This window comes from Zalophus californianus, chromosome 2 (assembly GCF_009762305.2).
Source record: "Zalophus californianus isolate mZalCal1 chromosome 2, mZalCal1.pri.v2, whole genome shotgun sequence".
NCBI lineage: Eukaryota > Metazoa > Chordata > Mammalia > Carnivora > Otariidae > Zalophus > Zalophus californianus.
Genome location: NC_045596.1, coordinates 93,525,408 through 93,543,796, shown reverse-complemented (window position 1 = coordinate 93,543,796; position 18,389 = coordinate 93,525,408). Strand labels below are relative to the sequence as shown.

Genomic DNA, 18,389 nt, shown 5'->3' with positions numbered 1-18,389 from the left:
GTAACCATCAGTTTGTTCTCTATAGTTAAGAGTCTGTTTCTTGGTTTGTCTCCCCCGACCCTTTTTTTCCTTTGCTCATTTGTTTTGTTTCTTAAATCTTAACATATGAGTGAAATCATGTGGTATTTGTCTTTCTCTGACTGACTTATTTCACTTAACATTATATTCTCTAGCTCCATCCATGTCTTTGTAAATGGCAAGATTTCATTCTTTTTATGGCTGAATAATATTCCTTTGTGTGTCTGTGTATGTATGTGTATATACATTTACCACATCTTCTCTATCCATTCATCTATTGATGGACACTTGGACTACTTCCATAATTTGGCTATTGTAAATAATGCTGCAGTAAACATAGGGGTGCATGTATCCCTTTGAATTAGTGTTTTTGTATTCTTTGAATAAATACCCAGTAGTATGGTTACTGGACCTTGGGGTAATTCTATTTTTAACTTTTTGAGGAACCTCCATACTGTTTTCCATGGGGTCTTCACCAGTTTACATTCCCACCAACAGTGCATGAGGGTTCCTTTCTCTCCACTTCCTTGCCAATACTTGTTTCTTGTGTTTTTGATTTTAGCCATTCTGATAGGTGGGAGGTGATATCTCATTGCTGTTTTGATTTCCATTTCCCTGATGTTGAACATCTCATGTGTCTGTTGATCAGCTGTCTGTCTTCTTGGGAAAAATGTTCATGTCTTCTGCCCATTTTTAATTGGATTATTTGCTTTTGGGGTGTTGAGTTGTATAAGTTCTTTATATATTTTGGATACTAACCCTTTACCAGATATGTCATTTGCAGATATCTTCTCCCATTCTGGGGGTTGTCATTTAGTTTTGTTGATTGTTTCCTTCACTGTGCAGAAGTGTTTTGTTTTGATGTAGTTCTAATAGTTTATTGTTGCTTTTATTTCCCTTGCCTCAGGAGACATCTAGAAAAATGTTGCTACAGCTGATGTCGGAAAATTACTACCTGTTCTCTCTCATAGGATTTTTATGGTTTTAGGTCTCACATTTAGGTCTTTAATCCATTTTGAGTTTATTTTTGTGTTTGGTGTAAGAAAGTGATTGAGTTTCATTCTTTTGCATGTTGCTGACCAGTTTTCCCAACACTGTTTGTTGAAGAGACTATTTTTTTCTCACTGGATATTCTTTCCTGCTTTGTAAAAGATTAATTGACCATGTAATTGTAAGTTCATTTCCAGGTTTGCTATTCTATTCCATTGATCTGTATGTGTATTTTTGTGCTAGTACCAAACTGTTTTGATTACTACAACTTTGTAATATAACTTGAAGTCTGTAATTGGGATGCCTCTAACTTTTTTTCTTTTTCAAAATTGCTTTGGCTGCTTGGGGTATTTTGTAGTTCCATGTAAATTTTAGGATTTTTTGTTATAGTTTAGTGAAAAATGCTGTTGGTATTTGATAGGGATTGCATTAAAACTGTAGATTGCTTTGGGTAGTATAAACATTTTAACAATATTTGTTCTTCCAATCCCTGAGCATGGAATGTCTTTTGTATTTCTTTGTGTTATCTTCAGTTTCTTTCATCAGTGTTTTATAATTTTCAGAATATAGGTTTTTCACCTCTTTGGTTAGGTTTATTCTTTGATATCTTATTTTTGGTGCAATTACAAATGGGATTGTTTTCTTAATTTTTCTTTCTGCTGCTTCATTATTAGTGTATAGAAATGCAACAGATTTCTGTAGGTTGATTTGTATCCTGCAACTTTACTGAATTCGTTTATCAGGTCTAGTAGTTTTTTGGTAGAATCTTTAAGGTTTTCTGTATGAAATATCATGTCATCTACAAATAGTGAAAGTTTTACTTCTTTCTTACCAAAGAAAAGGATGCCTTTTCTTTCTTTTTGTGGTCTAATTACTGTTAGGCTAGGACTTCCAGTACAATGTTGAATAAAAGTGGTAAGAGTAGACATCCTTGTCTTGTTCCTGACCTTAGGGGAAAAGCTGTTTTTCCCCATTGAATATGATGTTCACTGTAGGTTTTTCATATATGGTCTTTCTTATGTTGAGGTATCTTCCCTCTAACCCTACTTTGTTGAGGGTTTTTATCATGAATGGATGTTGTACTTTGTCAAATGCTTTATCTGCATCTATTGAAATGATCGTATGGTTTTTATCCTTTCTCTTATTGATGTGGCATATCACATTGGTTGATTTGCAAATATTGAACCACCCTTGCATCCCAAGAATAAATCTCACTTGATTGTGGTGAATTATTTTAATGTATTGTTGAATTCAGTCTGCTAGTATTTTGTTGAGGAATTTTGTACCTATGTTCATCACAGATACTGGCCTATAGTTCGTTTTTTCTTTCTTTTTTCTTTCTTTCTTTCTTTCTTTCTTTCTTTCTTTCTTTCTTTCTTTCTTTCTTTCTTTCTTTCTTTCTTTCTTTCTTTCCTTCCTTCTTTCTTTCTTTCTTTCTTTCTTTCTTTCTTTCTTTCTTTCTTATTTACTTATTTTGTGATATCTTTATCTAGTTTTGTATAAGGGTGATACAGGCCACATAGAATGAATTTGGGAATTTTCCTTCTTCTATTTTTTGGAATAGTTTGAGTAAAATAGGTATTAACTCTTCTTTAAATGTTTGGTAGAATTCACCGATGAAGCCATCTGGTCCTGGACTTTTGTTTGTTGGGAGTTGTTTGCTGATTCAATCTCCTTGCTGATAATTGGTCTTTTCAGATTTTCTATTTCTTCCTGCTTTAGTTTTGAGAGGTTAAATTTTTCTAGGCATGTATCCATTTCTTCTTGATCGTCTAATTTGTTGGCATGTAGATTTTCATAATATGCTCTTACAGTTGTTTGTATTGCTATGTTGTTGATTGTTATTTCTCCTCTTTCATTAGTGATTTTGCTTATTTTGAGCTCTCTCTCTCTCTCTCTTTTGATGAGTCTGGCTATTTGTTCATCTTCTCAAAGGACCAAGTCTTGCTTTCATTGATCTGTTTCACTGTTTTGTTTTGTTTTGTTTTTTTTAGTTTCTATATCTTTTATTTCTGCTCTAATCTTTATTATTTCCTTTCTTCTGCTGGTTTCAGGTTTTGTTTGTTCTTTTTCTAGCTTCCTTAGGAGTAATGTTGGGTTGTTTATTTGAGATTTTTTCTTGCTTCTTGAGGCAGTCCTGTATTGCTATAAACGTCCCTCTTAGAACCACTTCTGGTTTTGGACCATTTTGTTTTCATTTTCATTTCTTTCCATGTACTTTTTGATTTCTTCTTTAATAAATTTCCAAATCATAATTAAACTACCAGTTTTACAACTTTGAATTCATTTTAATAATTCAGAATTTAAAAATCTACCATATACTATTCTTAGATATTTATGTGGAAGTTAAAATATGAGGTAAAGAGACTCACAATTTATACAATCAAAACTTTTGTAGTCAGCAAGATCTAATTTAGATTATAATATAGTTGTATATATATTGCGTGTAAAACTTTTTTTCCATGTATCTGTATTCCCATTGCCTAAAAAAATAGTCCAATTTAATAAGCAACTAAATTTAAAGTTATGTGCAAGTCTTAAAGTATTTTATTACTTTCTCTGTCTACCTTTTCAGATTGTAACTTCATTACCTTTTTTAATGACATAAAAAAAAATTAGCAAGGATCTGATTGGAATCCAGAGTTTACACTCTTGTTTGTAGTTCTTTTATCTAACTTTCTTAGAGCAGGTTGTATAACTTTGTGGCTCAGCCTTCCCGGTTACAGAATTTAGATATTGAAATCAATAATACAGAGTTGTAAGGTTTTTATCTACCCTACTTTAATGCAGTACTACTAAGATTGTTATGAGGTCTCTTATTTTTAAAGTGTGCACAATTATACATTATAAAGTAATATATAATATAGATAGTAATAATATAAATTATCCAAAACAATTATTAAAAGACATTTAATTCAAAGTTGAATACAGGAATAAATTGCTGCAGTTTTATGGAATATTATTGCAATGGAAAAAAATAGTGTCCATCAACCTATATATTCAAAATGTTATCATGTCACTAATGGACTGTAAAATTAGTACTTTAAACACATCCCAGTAAGAATTATTATGGGGATGTATTTCATATTTTTAAAGTATTTACTATATAAAATTACCTTAAATATATAAAATTATTTTAGTACATTTCTATGCAGAAATTAAATTATCATTATTCTTATTAGCTATGAATTATATAATTCTGAAATTATTTATTAGAATAAAATACTTTAATAAAATACTATCTCCTTTGCTGAATTTATATTATTTTCTACCAATAACTATCTAGAAATTATGTGAAATTATATGTCTGTATTATGTAGTGATTCTTCTTATACATCAGTGAATCAGTGATATGGCCTTTCTGTTGTTGTTGTTGTTGTTGGTATGGACTTCTGCTCAGATCCCTTTGATTTGCTCAGGAGGCGTTAGTTGTAAAGTAGTCAAATAAATCTCAGTCCTGGGCATTTTTACTCTTTTACCTGGTTACAGTTCATTCAGTTTCAAACCATGTTAGGTGGAAAACTAAGATATTACAAGAAGAAACAGAGAAGGCATTACTGAATGAAGGAGCTTCATGGAAGAGATTATGTTGAAGTAAACGGATTTTTTTTTGCATCTGGAATAGTGGTATTTTCATTATTCAATTCAAATAGTCAATGAATATTCTGTGGGCACCTCTAATGTAAGTTAACTAAGTAAGCAATAGCCACATTTCTTGCCCCATGAACAAGGCTAGAAAAGACAGAGATGATTCTGCATGATAATAAACCTTCTTTGTTTCTGGCTGGTATTCAGATAATTCTAAAACAAGGAATAATAAGTTCATTAAAAAATAAACATAAGGACACAGCTAGAGTCATGTGAGCAATACAGAAAATTTCAGATGCATGTAATACATGTAATTCCTTTTTTTATTTTAAAGATTTATTTATTTGAGAGAGAGTGCATGTATGTGCAGGTGCCACGTGTACCTGTGAGTTGGAGGAGGGGCAGAGGGAGAGAATCTTCAAGCAGACTCCCTGCTGAGTACAGAGCCCAAGACAGGGCTCGATCTTACGACCCATGAGATCGTGACCTGAGGCAAAACCAAGAGTCAGGGGCTTGACCAACTGAGTCCCCCAGGTGCCCCTAACATATGTAATTTCTAACAAAGAGACCTCTACTTAAAATATTTGATCCAATTTTGATTTTTAGAAAGAATTATTGAACACCCATTGTGCTGGATATGGTAGACTAGGCTGAGGCTAATAAGGCTTACCTTTTTCCTCAAGGAGTTATGAGTCTTATAGTATCCTCTTTAATGAAATTATACCTCCTGGTACATTTCCCCAGTGAATGGCTATTTTTGCATTACAATTTTGTTCTATGTTAAAGAAAATTTCTTCAAGGATACCTGAATAAAATGTTTGTACTTAAAACTTAGTGAATTAGTCTGTTTTCTTTCTTTCTTTCTCTTTTCTTTTTCTTTCTTTCTTTCTTTCTTTCTTTCTTTCTTTCTTTCTTTCTTTCTTTCTTTCTTTTCTTTTCTTTTCTTTCTTTCTTCCTTTCCTCTTCTTTTCTTTCCTTCCTTCTTTTTTTTTCTTTCTTTCCTTTTTTTTGATATGTAATGTAACATTGTTCTCTTGGCCAATGTTGTTTAGCAGAATTTGACAGTCTATTATATGAAAATAAGCATCGTGGTTAGTACAAAAGGACTGATTTAGTTATTGGGATTGCTGTGATTTGTTTTACTGTGGTAAAATAAATGTCCCTGCTAAAGCCATATTGTACTACTAATTATATGTATGTGGGTACTTCGGTACCCAAAGGAAACAATTTGTAATATGCAAATACCTTTGGATGGTTGGTTTGATCTCTTTAATTTAGAACGGAAAATTTAAAACCTATACTTAGGTTTGAATATTCCCAAACTATTCAATTGTGTGTTTTCTTTAAAAAGAAACATAAAAATTCTTTGGAAAACTATTTCATGTTATAGATTAAATTATGCTTTTAAAATGTCAGTGCTTACTGACACCTCCAAGAAACATTCCTCTTTTATTTCTCCTCACCTACATCATACTTTCAGTACAAGTCTGCAAGTTTTGATCTAATTGCATTATTCCTATATATCATGTCTCCAACCTTTTTTCATGTATCTGTGTTCAAATGCATCTATGAAAACTGGATTTGACATGCCTATGGTATATTCTAGTTCCTTTAATACTCCTGGGTCATCATCTTAGAGCTTTCTTTGTCTCCTCAGTTTTGCTTACACCCTACATCCAGTCTGTCAATCTATCAGCAAATCCTGCTGGCTCTCCTTTCGAAATACACACATTTTCCCCCCATATGACAACTGTTCACTAACCTCCACTTCTACCACCCTGGTCCAAGATAATGTCATCTTTTGCCCATATCATTGACATGACTTCCTTGGCCACTTTCCTTGCTTTAGCATTACCTAATTATAGTCTGTTCACAACATAGTAGTCAGAGTAACACTTCTAAACTACATCAGATTGTGTCAAGTTTCCACTCTGTATTTTCCAGTGACTGCCAAAGCCATTTTATTATTTTTTATGTTTTACTTTTCTTCCAATATAGTTAACATATATGTTATATATATAATATAACATGTCATATTAGTTTCAGGTGTACAGTATAGTGTGCCAAAGCCATTTCAGAATTAAAAGTCCCTCCATGACAAGAACTTCCACCAGTCATGCCGCCCGTTACCCTCTGGCCTCATCTCGTATTATATACCTCAAGAACACTATTCCTGAAACCATATCAAGCAGATTCCTGCCTTAGGGCCTTTGCACTTGCTGTTCCCTGCCTGTTATGTCCTGATACACATTCCATGTTGCTTGCTGCCTCTTCTCTTTTTATGTCTCTGATTAAATGTTACCCTCGCAGACCTTGATGATCCTGCTTTAAATTGTGCCTTCAAATCCAGCAGTTCCATTCTCCTTCTCTGCTTTACTTTTCACATAGTACTTCACATTAGGTGGAATACTTATTTTACTTATTTGTTTAATTTCTCTCTCTTCCTCTACTAGAATGTAAACTTCTTCAAGGTAGAGATTTTTATTTTGTCCACTGCTGTATCTGCAGTATCTAGACCTGTGTTTGGTAATAGGCATAACAAATAATTGATGGAGGAAGGAAATATGGTGGATACCAACCATGCTATTTCCTACCAGCCAATAAAATGATGAAAATTCTCTAAAAGTTATGATCTCATCACAACTTTTTATCTCTGTGGGTTTTTATGCACGTCTTCTGCCCCTCCCCCCACACTTTAGAAGCTATAAATATAAAATTGCAAATTTAAAAAGTAACCAACATAGGATCCTCTTCCCTGTTTGGATGCAGCATGTACTTTGATGTCAAACATACTAGGTTTGAATCCCAGCCCAGCCCTTGATGGGCTATGTAATCCAATTGCTCATGTAAACCTCTCTGAGGATAATAGTATCTCACTTCTTAACCATTTTTTTTTACCTTCAAAAGTGACAGTGTTATGGTTTAACACAATAATAATAACAATAATAAAACATGGTCATGTTGACAAGAGATAAAATTTGTTAAATGTCTGGCCCATGATTAGTCAAATTATATTATTTCTGGGCATTCTTTCCTAATATTAGATGATATAAGGTGAAAAATAAAGCAGAGGAGAATGGAACTGCTGGATTTGAAGGCACAATTTAAAGTAGGGTCATCAAGGTCTGAGAAGGTAACATTTAATCAGAGACATAAAAAGAGAAGAGGCAGCAAGCAACATGGAATGTGTATCAGGACATAAATTTAAAGGGACCTGTGGGGTTTTTTTAAATTTTAACATCAATGTTTCTACTTTCTAAGCCATTTATTTCAGATAAGTGGGTAAACATCTCTAAATGTTAAGATCCACATAGAGAATCCAGCCAACTTACATACATAAACAAAAGCTGCCCAAGTACAGAAAAATTCATTTTTTTGCCTTAAAATAGAAGTTCATATTTTATTTTTTAAATTTATTTTATTAAAGTAACAGTATTCTTTTAACGTGTGATGAATTTTATTTTATTTTTTTTAAGATTTTTATTTATTTGTCAGAGAGTGAGAGCACAAGCAAGGGGGAGCGGCAGGCAGAGGGAAAAACAGGCTCCCTGCTGTGGGACCCGATCCCAGGACCCTGGGATCATGACCCCAGCCGAAGGAAGACGCTTAACTGACCGAGCCACCCAGGCATCCCTTGTCATGAGTTTTAAAGTTGGATTATTTTAATTCACTGCTTTTTTCCTTCCCTGGTACCATATGCTAGACCCTCAATAAATTAATAAATTATTTATGAGGTTTTTACGTTAAAATTTTGAGTTCAGAAACATACTTTGTTTCTAATTTAACGTAAGTATTTTAAGTAATGATTCGGTCTTCCCTCATCTAAACTGATCTTTTATCCTTGAATGTTTTCAAGTGTTTTGAAAAATTAGCTCACTTTTGGCTGTTTTGATTATTCTTGTTGAGAGTAAAAATATGCAGACTGATTGTTTTCCACAAAAGTAAAACACATATTTAAGAAGAAGCATAGAGGGGTGCCTGGGTGGCTCAGTTGTTAAGCGTCTGCCTTCGGCTCCGGTCATGATCCCAGGGTCCTGGGATCGAGCCCCACATCGGGCTCCCTGCTTGGCCGGAGGCCTTCCTCGCCCTCTCCCACTCCCCCTGCTTGTGTTCCCTCTCTCGCTGTCTCTCTCTCTGTCAAATAAATAAATAAAATCTTTTAAAAAAATAAAAAGAAGCATATATATGCAAAATTATTTACACACTTCTCAAGCAAAATGTCTCAAGACCATAACATAAAATATCCCTCTTGGAGATTATAATTATCCAATTCAGTGTTTCCTCAAAGGGCCACTAACTATCTTGATAGAAGTTAACGAATCAAGTGAGATCTATTTGTTTGTTAAATAATTTATTACAGGATCATTGATTTCTTTAACATCACTACATGTAGTTATTTAGAATGTGTCTGTCTAGCAAAATACAGATGACAAATGTTAAGGAGAGAATTTTGGATTTTAGGAAGTTTGAGTAATAGACAGAAAACCCATTACTATTAGGTTTTTTTCAGATTTAAAATGTGAGGGAAAAAATGCTGCTCCAAAATGTCATTTGTTTATAATTTGAACTAGGGAATATTTTCAGTCAGGGAAATAATTTGTGGTGGTGGTGTCTGTTTTGAGTACAGAGTATTTTTATTCTGTACCTAGCCTACTTTACTCAGACTTACAGTATTCTAATCAAATACTGTATCACATTATACAAAATTAAGGTGAACAAAAACACAAAGATATTCTTGAATAGTAGAGAAGTACCTCTGAAAAGGTCAGTGGTCTTTAATGACAGAAAAGGTAGCTTATTTAAAAGAGACTACCATGATTTTTTAGAGGTATTTTTACCAGGGTAGAAACAGTGTGAGCATATGGGATTGTGTATTTTAAATCTCTTCAAGAAATAGAAGCTGATGGGGCGCCTGGGTGGCTCAGTTGTTAAGCGTCTGCCTTCGGCTCGGGTCGTGATCCCAGGGTCCTGGGATCGAGCCCCGCATCGGGCTCCCTGCTCCGCGGGGAAGCCTGCTTCTCCCTCTCCTACTCCCCCTGCTTGTGTTCCCTCTCTCGCTATCTCTCTCTCTGTCAAATAAATAAAATCTTTAAAAAAAGAAAAAAGAAATAGAAGCTGAGAGACTGTGGACTCTGAGAAACAAACGGAGGGTTCTAGAGGGGAGGGGGGTGGGGGGATGGGTTAGCCTGGTGATGGGTATTAAAGAGGGCACGTTCTGCATGGAGCACTGGGTGTTATATGCAAACAATGAATCATGGAACACTACATCAAAAACTAATGAGGTATGGTGATTAACATAACTATTATAATAAAATTAAATTAAACAAAAAGAAATAGAAGCTCTTCATTCATAACCTATACAAGTAAAAAGAAGAGGAGAGTAAGATGGGATTTAATAATACCATTTAAATAAAGAGCTAATAAAAAAATGAAATGTGGTGTTTACTTGTTATGGAGGATAAAACAAGCAGAAAACTGTTTGGGATAAATAAATGTCTGAATCTCTGTACCAGAGTTGGTATCCTTAGAGTCTATACTAGAATTTTCTAACATGAGCAGTGTTGTGAGTTATTGAAGAATTTCCTTATCAGTGTTAAGTTATACCTCACTTCTCATCCCGTTGTGTTGTGTAATCTGCCCATAGAAGTGCAAGAGATGATTTTTAAAGCTGTTTCCAATGGTCTGCCCTGCTGAACTCCCAAGTCAGTATCTCCTTTTTAGCTCAAAATTAATCTCTATGGAAGATTCTTATTATTGTCTAAATCTCAGTTAACATAATATAGACATGAATTTTGTAAATGTGGACTGTTAATTACTCATCAAATAACCTGAATGATGTCTTTGATGAATGTTCATCATTTGAATTCAGTGGATAAAGGCAAAACAATATTCCCTACTCAAAAATACTGCATCCACTCTGTTACATTTTTATAATAATTTGTTAATTTATGATAATTTATATTTATAATACTTCCTCGAATAAATGGGAATGACAGTAATAGGTTCTGAAGTATATGGCTCATAAATTTAATTATTACTGTGGTCACATTGGTTAAACCAAGAATAACATACTGGGTTTGTAAAATTTGGCCAAGACAGTCCAACAAGTACTTTTACATTAATTTCCTAAACTGAATTTAGCACAGAATATCCTAGAGCTGAACTAGTTATATAGTGCCAGTGTGAGGTATCACTTGAATAAAAAACATTTGCTATGAGAACACACTTAAGAACTTCTGGTCTGAGAGGATATTTTCACCTTTCCAAATTAAGCTTTGATAAATGTAGTAACTAACCACAGAAATGACTCTTGGTCCTAGGAGTCTTACCAGTGCGGTCTGTCAGATGCATGGGGACAGCAGAAGAGTTATAGGAATTTCCATCATTTTGTGAGAGGGAGTGTGTGTGTGTTGATGGTGGGAGGTATATATAAGTAATTTTCCTCTAAATCTAAGTAACTTTTCCAAGTAGTGACAAACCATTGTAAATTTATATCCAGACTGACTGCAGCTATGCCTTTGCAATCCAGTGGTCTGGCATCTCAAAAGGCAACAGTGGTCATCAAAGTTAAGCATATAGATACAAATATATTACACTGAACTCTGGACTTTGGACCTACAGTGTCATAAACAACTATATTATATAACTGATATCAAGAGAGTCTGTCATTATTCCCTAATTTTCCAAATTAAGAAAAAATTCCTTATTTATGTTATTTGTCCTATAAACTTGTTTCACTATAGATGCTCTAGTACTCTTGAATAATGTATGAGTGCAACTGGATTCTGTGATATGTTTTGTGAATTGGCCTCTCTCTTCCCACTTCATTGGACCTCATCTGCCCTTTCAGTTCTCATTTATTGATTCTGGAAGCTATGGATTGGATAATGATAGACTTTGTAATGAAAGCACAAGCTACTATTTTTGCAGCTGTTGAAAATGAGAGTTAGCTAGAAAGTATAGAATTACAATGACAGGAGATGCTGCTGCATATTTTTGGATGGTAGTAAGATCTGCTGTGTTATCTTAGCAGCTTCACCAAAGAGAATGGTTCAAAATGGGACAAGTAGAAGTACTTAACACTTAAAAAAAGTGAAATGACATTCTTAGAGGTAAAATATCTATACAGTGGTAGGTGATAAAAAACTGCTTTAACTTCAGCCTTACTGAGACAACACTGGTGTGAGAAGTACTGAAATATGACTAAGCTTGTGTGAACCTGGAGAGAAGGAGAAAAGACTTTAAAAGATCAGCTGGGGCTCAGTAAATGTGGAGGCAGAATAATATTGTGTACTCTTACTATAGTTAGCCTAGTTCTTTCTCTAAAAGCAAATTCAAAGACATCACACTTCAATTAATTTTGGTATGGCTTTGTTTGTTTGCTTGCTTGCTTTTTATTTTTGGTTTTTGCAAAACAAAGATTTAAAATGGTTTCGTAGTATAGAGGACATGCTCTTAAGCTTTTCTTGCATTCTTGATCATAGGGCGCACTCACAAATCTACCAGTTGAATTATTCAGGAAAGTGTAGTTATAAATAAACTTACCAAGAATATATTGAATTCTATTTTTTTTGATAAATTCAAATTATATGCTTTTTATATAGGAATGGAATACGTTATTAAAAATAAAATATCAAGCTAAACAACAGCAATAGAAACCATTGGGGGGAAAAGCCTACTCTCATCACTGCACAGTCTTTTAACCGTTCTCAATATTTTTTTTTTCTTCTGGCTATTCATACTGAAGGACAGAACATTAATACTTTGACAATTACTTTTGACCTGAAAGACACATGCTTTTTTTAGTTGATACTATGTAAAATTGATTGGAGAGGTTAATTGGACTCATTATAGCTCTGGAGTTTGGGGGAAGCTGGATTTCCTTCATGTCAAAAAAACAAAACAGACAAGATCGGGCGCTTTCAGGGGAGGGTATGTGCTATGGTGAGCGCTGTGAATTGTGCAAGACTGTTGAATCACAGATCTGTACCTCTGAAACAAATAATGCAATATACGTTAAGAAAAAAAAAAGAAGAAGAAGAAGATAGCAGGAGGGGAAGAATGAAGGGGGAGAAATTGGAGGGGGAGATGAACCATGAGAGACGATGGACTCTGAAAAACAAACTGAGGGTTCTAAAGGGGAGGGGGGTGGGGGGATGGGTTAGCCTGGTGATGGGTATTAAAGAGGGCACATTCTGCGTGGAGCACTGGGTGTTATGCACAATGAATCATGGAACACTACATCAAAAACTAATGATGTAATGTATGGTGATTAACATAACAATAAAAAATTATTTAAAAAATAAATAAAAAACTAATGATGTAATGTATGGTGATTAACGTAACAATAAAAAATTTAAAAAACAAAAACAACTTTCCAAATATTTAAAAATTCTGTCTCATTGTATCTTTTCCAAGACTATTTTCTTTTGAGAAAATAACTTTGTCACCTTGGTTCTGCAATGGAAGAAAGAGATACTTCTTGAGAAAACTTAGTACTTCTCTTATCATTCAAGTATAAACTTGAATGCCAGGAGACTATAGTTTTTTTAAAGATATAATTGATATATAGCACTATATAAGTTTAAGGTATACAGCATAATGATTTGACTTACATATACTGTGAAATGATTACCACAGTAAGTTTAGTTAACATTCAGCATCTAAAATAGATACCAAAAAAAGAAAGAAAAGAAAGTAAAAGAAATGTTTAAAAAAAAATTTTTTTTCTTCTGATGAGAACTCTCTGGATCAACTTCCTTTTTTTTTTTTTTTTTCCACTTGTAAATATTCTTGAGAGGTCACATTTTATAAGCTGCCGAAACCCCATGTGAACTATTGCTTCTTTCAGGTTCAAGGGGACAACCAGCAAATAAAAGGGAGACCAGGCAGCCCCCCTGGCAAGGAGAGTCCACAAATGAGGGATCTAGAGCAGGCGGACCACCTCTTCCAAGAAATGAACCAAAAATCAGCCCCTGGAAATTATGTTCCTTAGAAATCCTTTCTTGGGACACATACAGCGATTTTTGTATTTACTTATCTGCTAGTCCTAGCTCTCTTGTGAGACATAAACATATTTCAAGAATGGAAATGATGTGCTCGCTACCACGGACCAGGCTACTAAGACAGAACAGAGAAGGTGTATAGTTTTTAGCATTCCAGATAAGCCTCATTTCAAAGTTCAGGTGCTTTAAAGAAGAAGGTTCCATTCTGTTACTTGACACAGGGCAGAATCAGTAAACGGTCTGTTCTAATGAAGTACTGCATCCAAGTGAAAGCGTAATATGCAAGGTGTTTATTGTAATTACTCCTATGTGAAGGTCCTTATTTTTGGACAACAGCAAGGCATCTTATTATCCACTCTTTCCATTCCTTAAAGGCTTCCACAGGTTTTGGTAAATTCACATTGTCTTCCCGACTGTGTCCCGTGCTGACTCCAGGGATGTCAGCAGACTCATCATCAATCCACTTCACCAGTGCTTGGTATCTCTCTATTATGTTGAAGCCAACAGCGCACCGCAGCTTGCGTAAACAGATAGGGCAAAGGTTGAGGGGGCGCCGGTCAGCCTCTTCCAAGTGGTTGGAGCCCTGCATGAGGCATGCAAGCCACTGGCAGTGTCGAAGTCCAAATATGTGTCCGATCTCATGGGTTAAAGTCTTACAGGAACGAAGCAGCAAAACACTGGTCACTTCAGGAATATAATAGTTATCAAAAACGGAATAGTCGCTTGAAGATACTTTCTGCAGCTTGTTCACTTTGCCTTCATAGCGTGAACTGTAAAAATCACTACCATATCTGGCAAAGCTGAATATCCCCACACCATCTGTCAAAGAGGCCTGTCCAAAGACAAAATTCCAGGAGTCTCGTGGGTAAAGATCAATCGTTGTTATTCCCACAATACAGAAGGCATCTCTAGGTTTCTTCTTTTTTAGGAACCTCAGGATGTGCCCTGCATGAATTTGTAGGTTTTGTGTGTTATCATTGATTCTAAAGGAACACCTCGTTACAGAGACAGGAACCGGTTCTAGGAGTTTCACCGTCAAGCCATAGAAAAATGCTTCACAGTAGCCCTTGAGCCACTTAATATATTCTTCACTGATAATTCTGGTGTTTCCTAGAGATCCAATGCGTTGTATATAAATACTGCGCTTCTCTGGAGACGGTGCCTTTCTAGAAGGATCACTGAAAAACTGTTCGAAGTCCTGGGGAGTCTAGAAGGATCACTGAAAAACTGTTCGAAGTCCTGGGGAGGCTCGGGATGGGAGATGATCCAGTCTGATTCCGAATGCAAGGTAATGGGTCCAAACAGATCACTGTCTGGCTTGAAGGCTTTGTTCAGCAAACGCCGTTCGCCAGTATCTAACTGCTCATACTGTGACACAAGCTTTGGGTTCTTTGAGATGAGAGCTGTTTTTAGAGTCTGTTCAGAGTGCTGTACTGTTTGCATAATGACAGGTCTCTTCCATTCACATCATGTTCCTCTGTAGGGATGTCATTCTTTCTTCTAAATGCGTCAAACAGCTGTTGCACCACAAGGCTTCTTTAGGGAGGTAGGCTCCCATCGAAGTTTTTGCCTTACAAGGACCGGCATGCCTGGGCCTGGGCCTGGGCCTGGTCGGGAAAGTGCTGTGCGGGGCGCCTTCACCCTTGGGCTGGGGCCCGTGCAACCGCGACCCGGTCCCTGGCTGGGGTGGAGTGGGGGAATCCCCCGCGGAGTCTCGCTTCGTCTTTCCGCCCGGAGGAAGCCTCCTCAAAGGGCCTTGCTCCCTGGAGACGCCCCCGCCCCCTGGATCAACTTCCTTAACAACTTTCACATGTACCATCCAACAGTGTTAACTGTAGTCATCATGTTGTACATTACATCTCTAGGACTTATTTACCTTCTAACTGGAAGTTTGTACCTTTTGACTACCTTCCTTCAGTTCCTCCTTCTCCTATCCCAGTACTGCCTCTGGTAACCAGAAATCAGATCTCTTTTTCTGAGTTTGTTGTTTGTCTGGTTGGTAGATTCCATATATAAGTGAAAGCATACAGTATTTGTCTTTCTCTGTGTGACTTATTTCACTTAGCATAATGCCCTCAAGGTCAACGCACATTATTAAAGAGACTACAGTTTTAATCCTCAAGCAGTTGATCTGAATCTTTGAACGAGTTCTTAAAATCTTTTTCTTCCATGTCATCAACTCTTAACTGGAAGTGCTACCACACCTATCTAATTCAGACACATCTTAATACTAAAATACTCAGGGCACCTGGATGGCTCAGTCCATTAAGCTTCTGCCTTTGGGGCAGGTCATGATCTCAGGGTCCTAGGATCCAGTCCCACATCAGGCTCTCTGCTCAGCGGGGAATCTGCTTTTCCCTCTCACTCTCCCTGTGTTCTCCCTCCCTCCATCTCTCTCTCAAATAAATAAATAAAATCTTTTAAAAAATACTAACATACTCAATGGTCTCCACAATGTTGTGCTATTTCTAGCTTCTATAAGTCAGCTGAGGGTAGAACAGTTACTCAGTTGCTTTTAATGTGGCTAGACTTTCATATAAGCAAATATTCTATATAACCACATATAGTTTTTTAAACTCTAAAACTTTTACTTAAGCCATTTTTAATGAAAATCTTTCTAAATACACATCCCTTATTTTTTAAAAAAAATAGTAAATATGTTATTTCTTTTTTAGATCTAGTCATTTTAGGAATGACCTTGCCATACTTTATTACCCAATGACATCCTCACAAACTTTTTTTAAAATGTAATCCTATTTTCACTTATACTAAATGATCCCAATGCTAGGGTTTTCTGTTTTTAAATATTTGTTAATAATTTATTGTCAGGTCATAGCAACTTAACAGGGCTAAGATTAATAGTATTTCTTCTCCCAATTAACATTTCATGGTTTGAAACTAAGAATAGTTTTTATAGAGCAAAGTACAAAGATGGTGTGGATAATTTTTTTTTTAATTTTGAGGGCTTTGAGTAAGAGGTGAGTAGTTGACTTACTGAACAAGTGGCTTCTGGATAAGTGAGCTTTACAATTCTTGAATAGAAATTTGGTAATTTCCAGGTTTTAATTTGAATAAAATATTATAGATTAAACCAGTCAAATCTAAAATTTTCTATGGGCTTGATTTTAAAAGCCAAAATAATGGAAATTACTCTCCTGAATGTTAATACATCAAGCTAGTGAAATAAAAATGAAATCACTAAGAAGCAAGCTGTTAATTGCATAGGAAATGCCAAACAGCTGAGTTGATAGGCACCTTTTTCTATAAAACTATCAAGAGCATGAAAATGATTCTAATTTGTATATTTGCCTAAGATAATAGCTATTCCTAGGAGTTATTTTTGTTAATGGCAGCATGGAAAAAGACAATAAAACCATAGAGCACCCAGTTTTGTGAAATTGGTATAATAATTAATTACAGCCTTGGCCCAGTAATTAAGCAGTCAGTCACCTTGCCAGAGTAAGTTCAAAGGCAGTTAGGTGGTTCATTTAAGTTTATGATTTCAAAATATTGAATTAGGCACTGTGGGCTGGAAAGGAACATAGATTAGTGAATTAAACAGATATCTCAGCCAAATAAAGCTCCAGCTCTGGCACAGCTTCTGACTTTGCTGGATGACTTGAGCAAGTCACTTAACCCCCCTGTCCTTCAAGCCTCTGACAGCCAGGTGCCCAATACCTCTGAGAAATGTAGAAAGAAGTTAAATTAAATAGAACTATAACTATTGGCAAAAAGTAGATGAGCAGAACACCTGGGTGGCTGTCAGTTTAAGTGTCTGACTCTTTAGTTTCTGCTCAGATCATGATCTCAGGGTGGTGAGATGGAGCCCCGCACAAGGCTCCAGCTCAGCAGAGTCTGCTTGAGATTCTCTGCCTCTCCCCTCAGTCTCTCTCTCTCTGTCTCAAATAAATAAATCTTTTTTTTTAAGTGAGCAGAATTGCTAATAAGCTAATGTACCTTAAAAGGCTATAATTTTAATTGTGCAACTTTTGATCATTGAATAAGTAACCTTTAGGCACAGTTCTCTAAAAGATTTCAGTGTCTGTTACTCTGCTAACATTTTAGTAAAGATCAATTTGTGTCAATAAATTCAGTTCATTTCCTAGTCTGAGTGTCATAGTAGGCCAGATAGCCTCCTGAATAAGGTTTCTTATCAAGTAGTTTAATTTCAGCAAATTGGTTAATCCAAAATCTATAACTACTGAAAAGCTCAAGCTTGAATAACTAGGATCTTTCTCTGCACTAAATTCTCTTGAAAAGAAATTACAAGTTTAAACATTGACTAGATACGCCTGGTTTATCTTACTAGGCCTATACAGATTACTCTGGCATCTAAAATACCATGGCCCCTGCTGATTCTGAAATATGAAAGATCCATGAGTGCCTTTTCAGTTAGCATTCAGACTATCAGACATGATCATCATCACCTATATACTTGGCATTTATTAATGTTTCAAAATGTAAAATGTAAATAATATTTTATATACCCTGTCTTTGTATTCATATGTGCATGCATTTATGGACGTTTACTCAGTGCTAGGTGTTGAAGCTAGAAAACGAACAAGTCCTGGGCAGATATATGAACATCCTGTGATGATGCTTTAGGAGGACTGCAATACAACCAAAAAGCTGCAAATGGAGCCTAGAAAAGGCTATAAGGAAGAGATAACTTTGGAGCAGAATATTGACGATTTCCAGACAGAAGAAATAGTGAGAGGAAAGGCACAGCATTATCAAAGAGCCAGGACCAGTTGAGGAAGAGTGAGGCCCTTGGTGGAGTTGTAGAAT

At 35.5% G+C, this 18,389-nt stretch overlaps 2 protein-coding genes across 14 annotated transcripts in view; one reads left to right on the top strand and one right to left on the bottom strand.

The window, feature by feature from the left end:
* Positions 1-18,389, top strand: part of CAMK2D (calcium/calmodulin dependent protein kinase II delta) — a 315,365-nt gene that overhangs the window by 280,558 nt on the left and 16,418 nt on the right. The gene's annotated exons all lie outside the window — the stretch shown is intronic.
* Positions 13,869-15,239, bottom strand: LOC113925845 (archaemetzincin-2-like). Of its 2 annotated transcripts, none has more exons than XM_027600488.2 (2): positions 14,816-15,239; positions 13,869-14,774 (listed from the first exon to the last, which is right to left on the bottom strand). In XM_027600488.2, exons 1-2 carry the CDS (start codon positions 15,042-15,044, stop codon positions 13,921-13,923), a joined length of 1,083 nt encoding a protein of 360 aa, XP_027456289.1. In that variant the 5' UTR covers positions 15,045-15,239; the 3' UTR covers positions 13,869-13,920. The 2 variants fall into 2 exon arrangements, with proteins under 2 accessions (XP_027456289.1, XP_027456290.1); XM_027600489.2 differs by having other exon boundaries at positions 13,869-14,799; positions 14,841-15,239.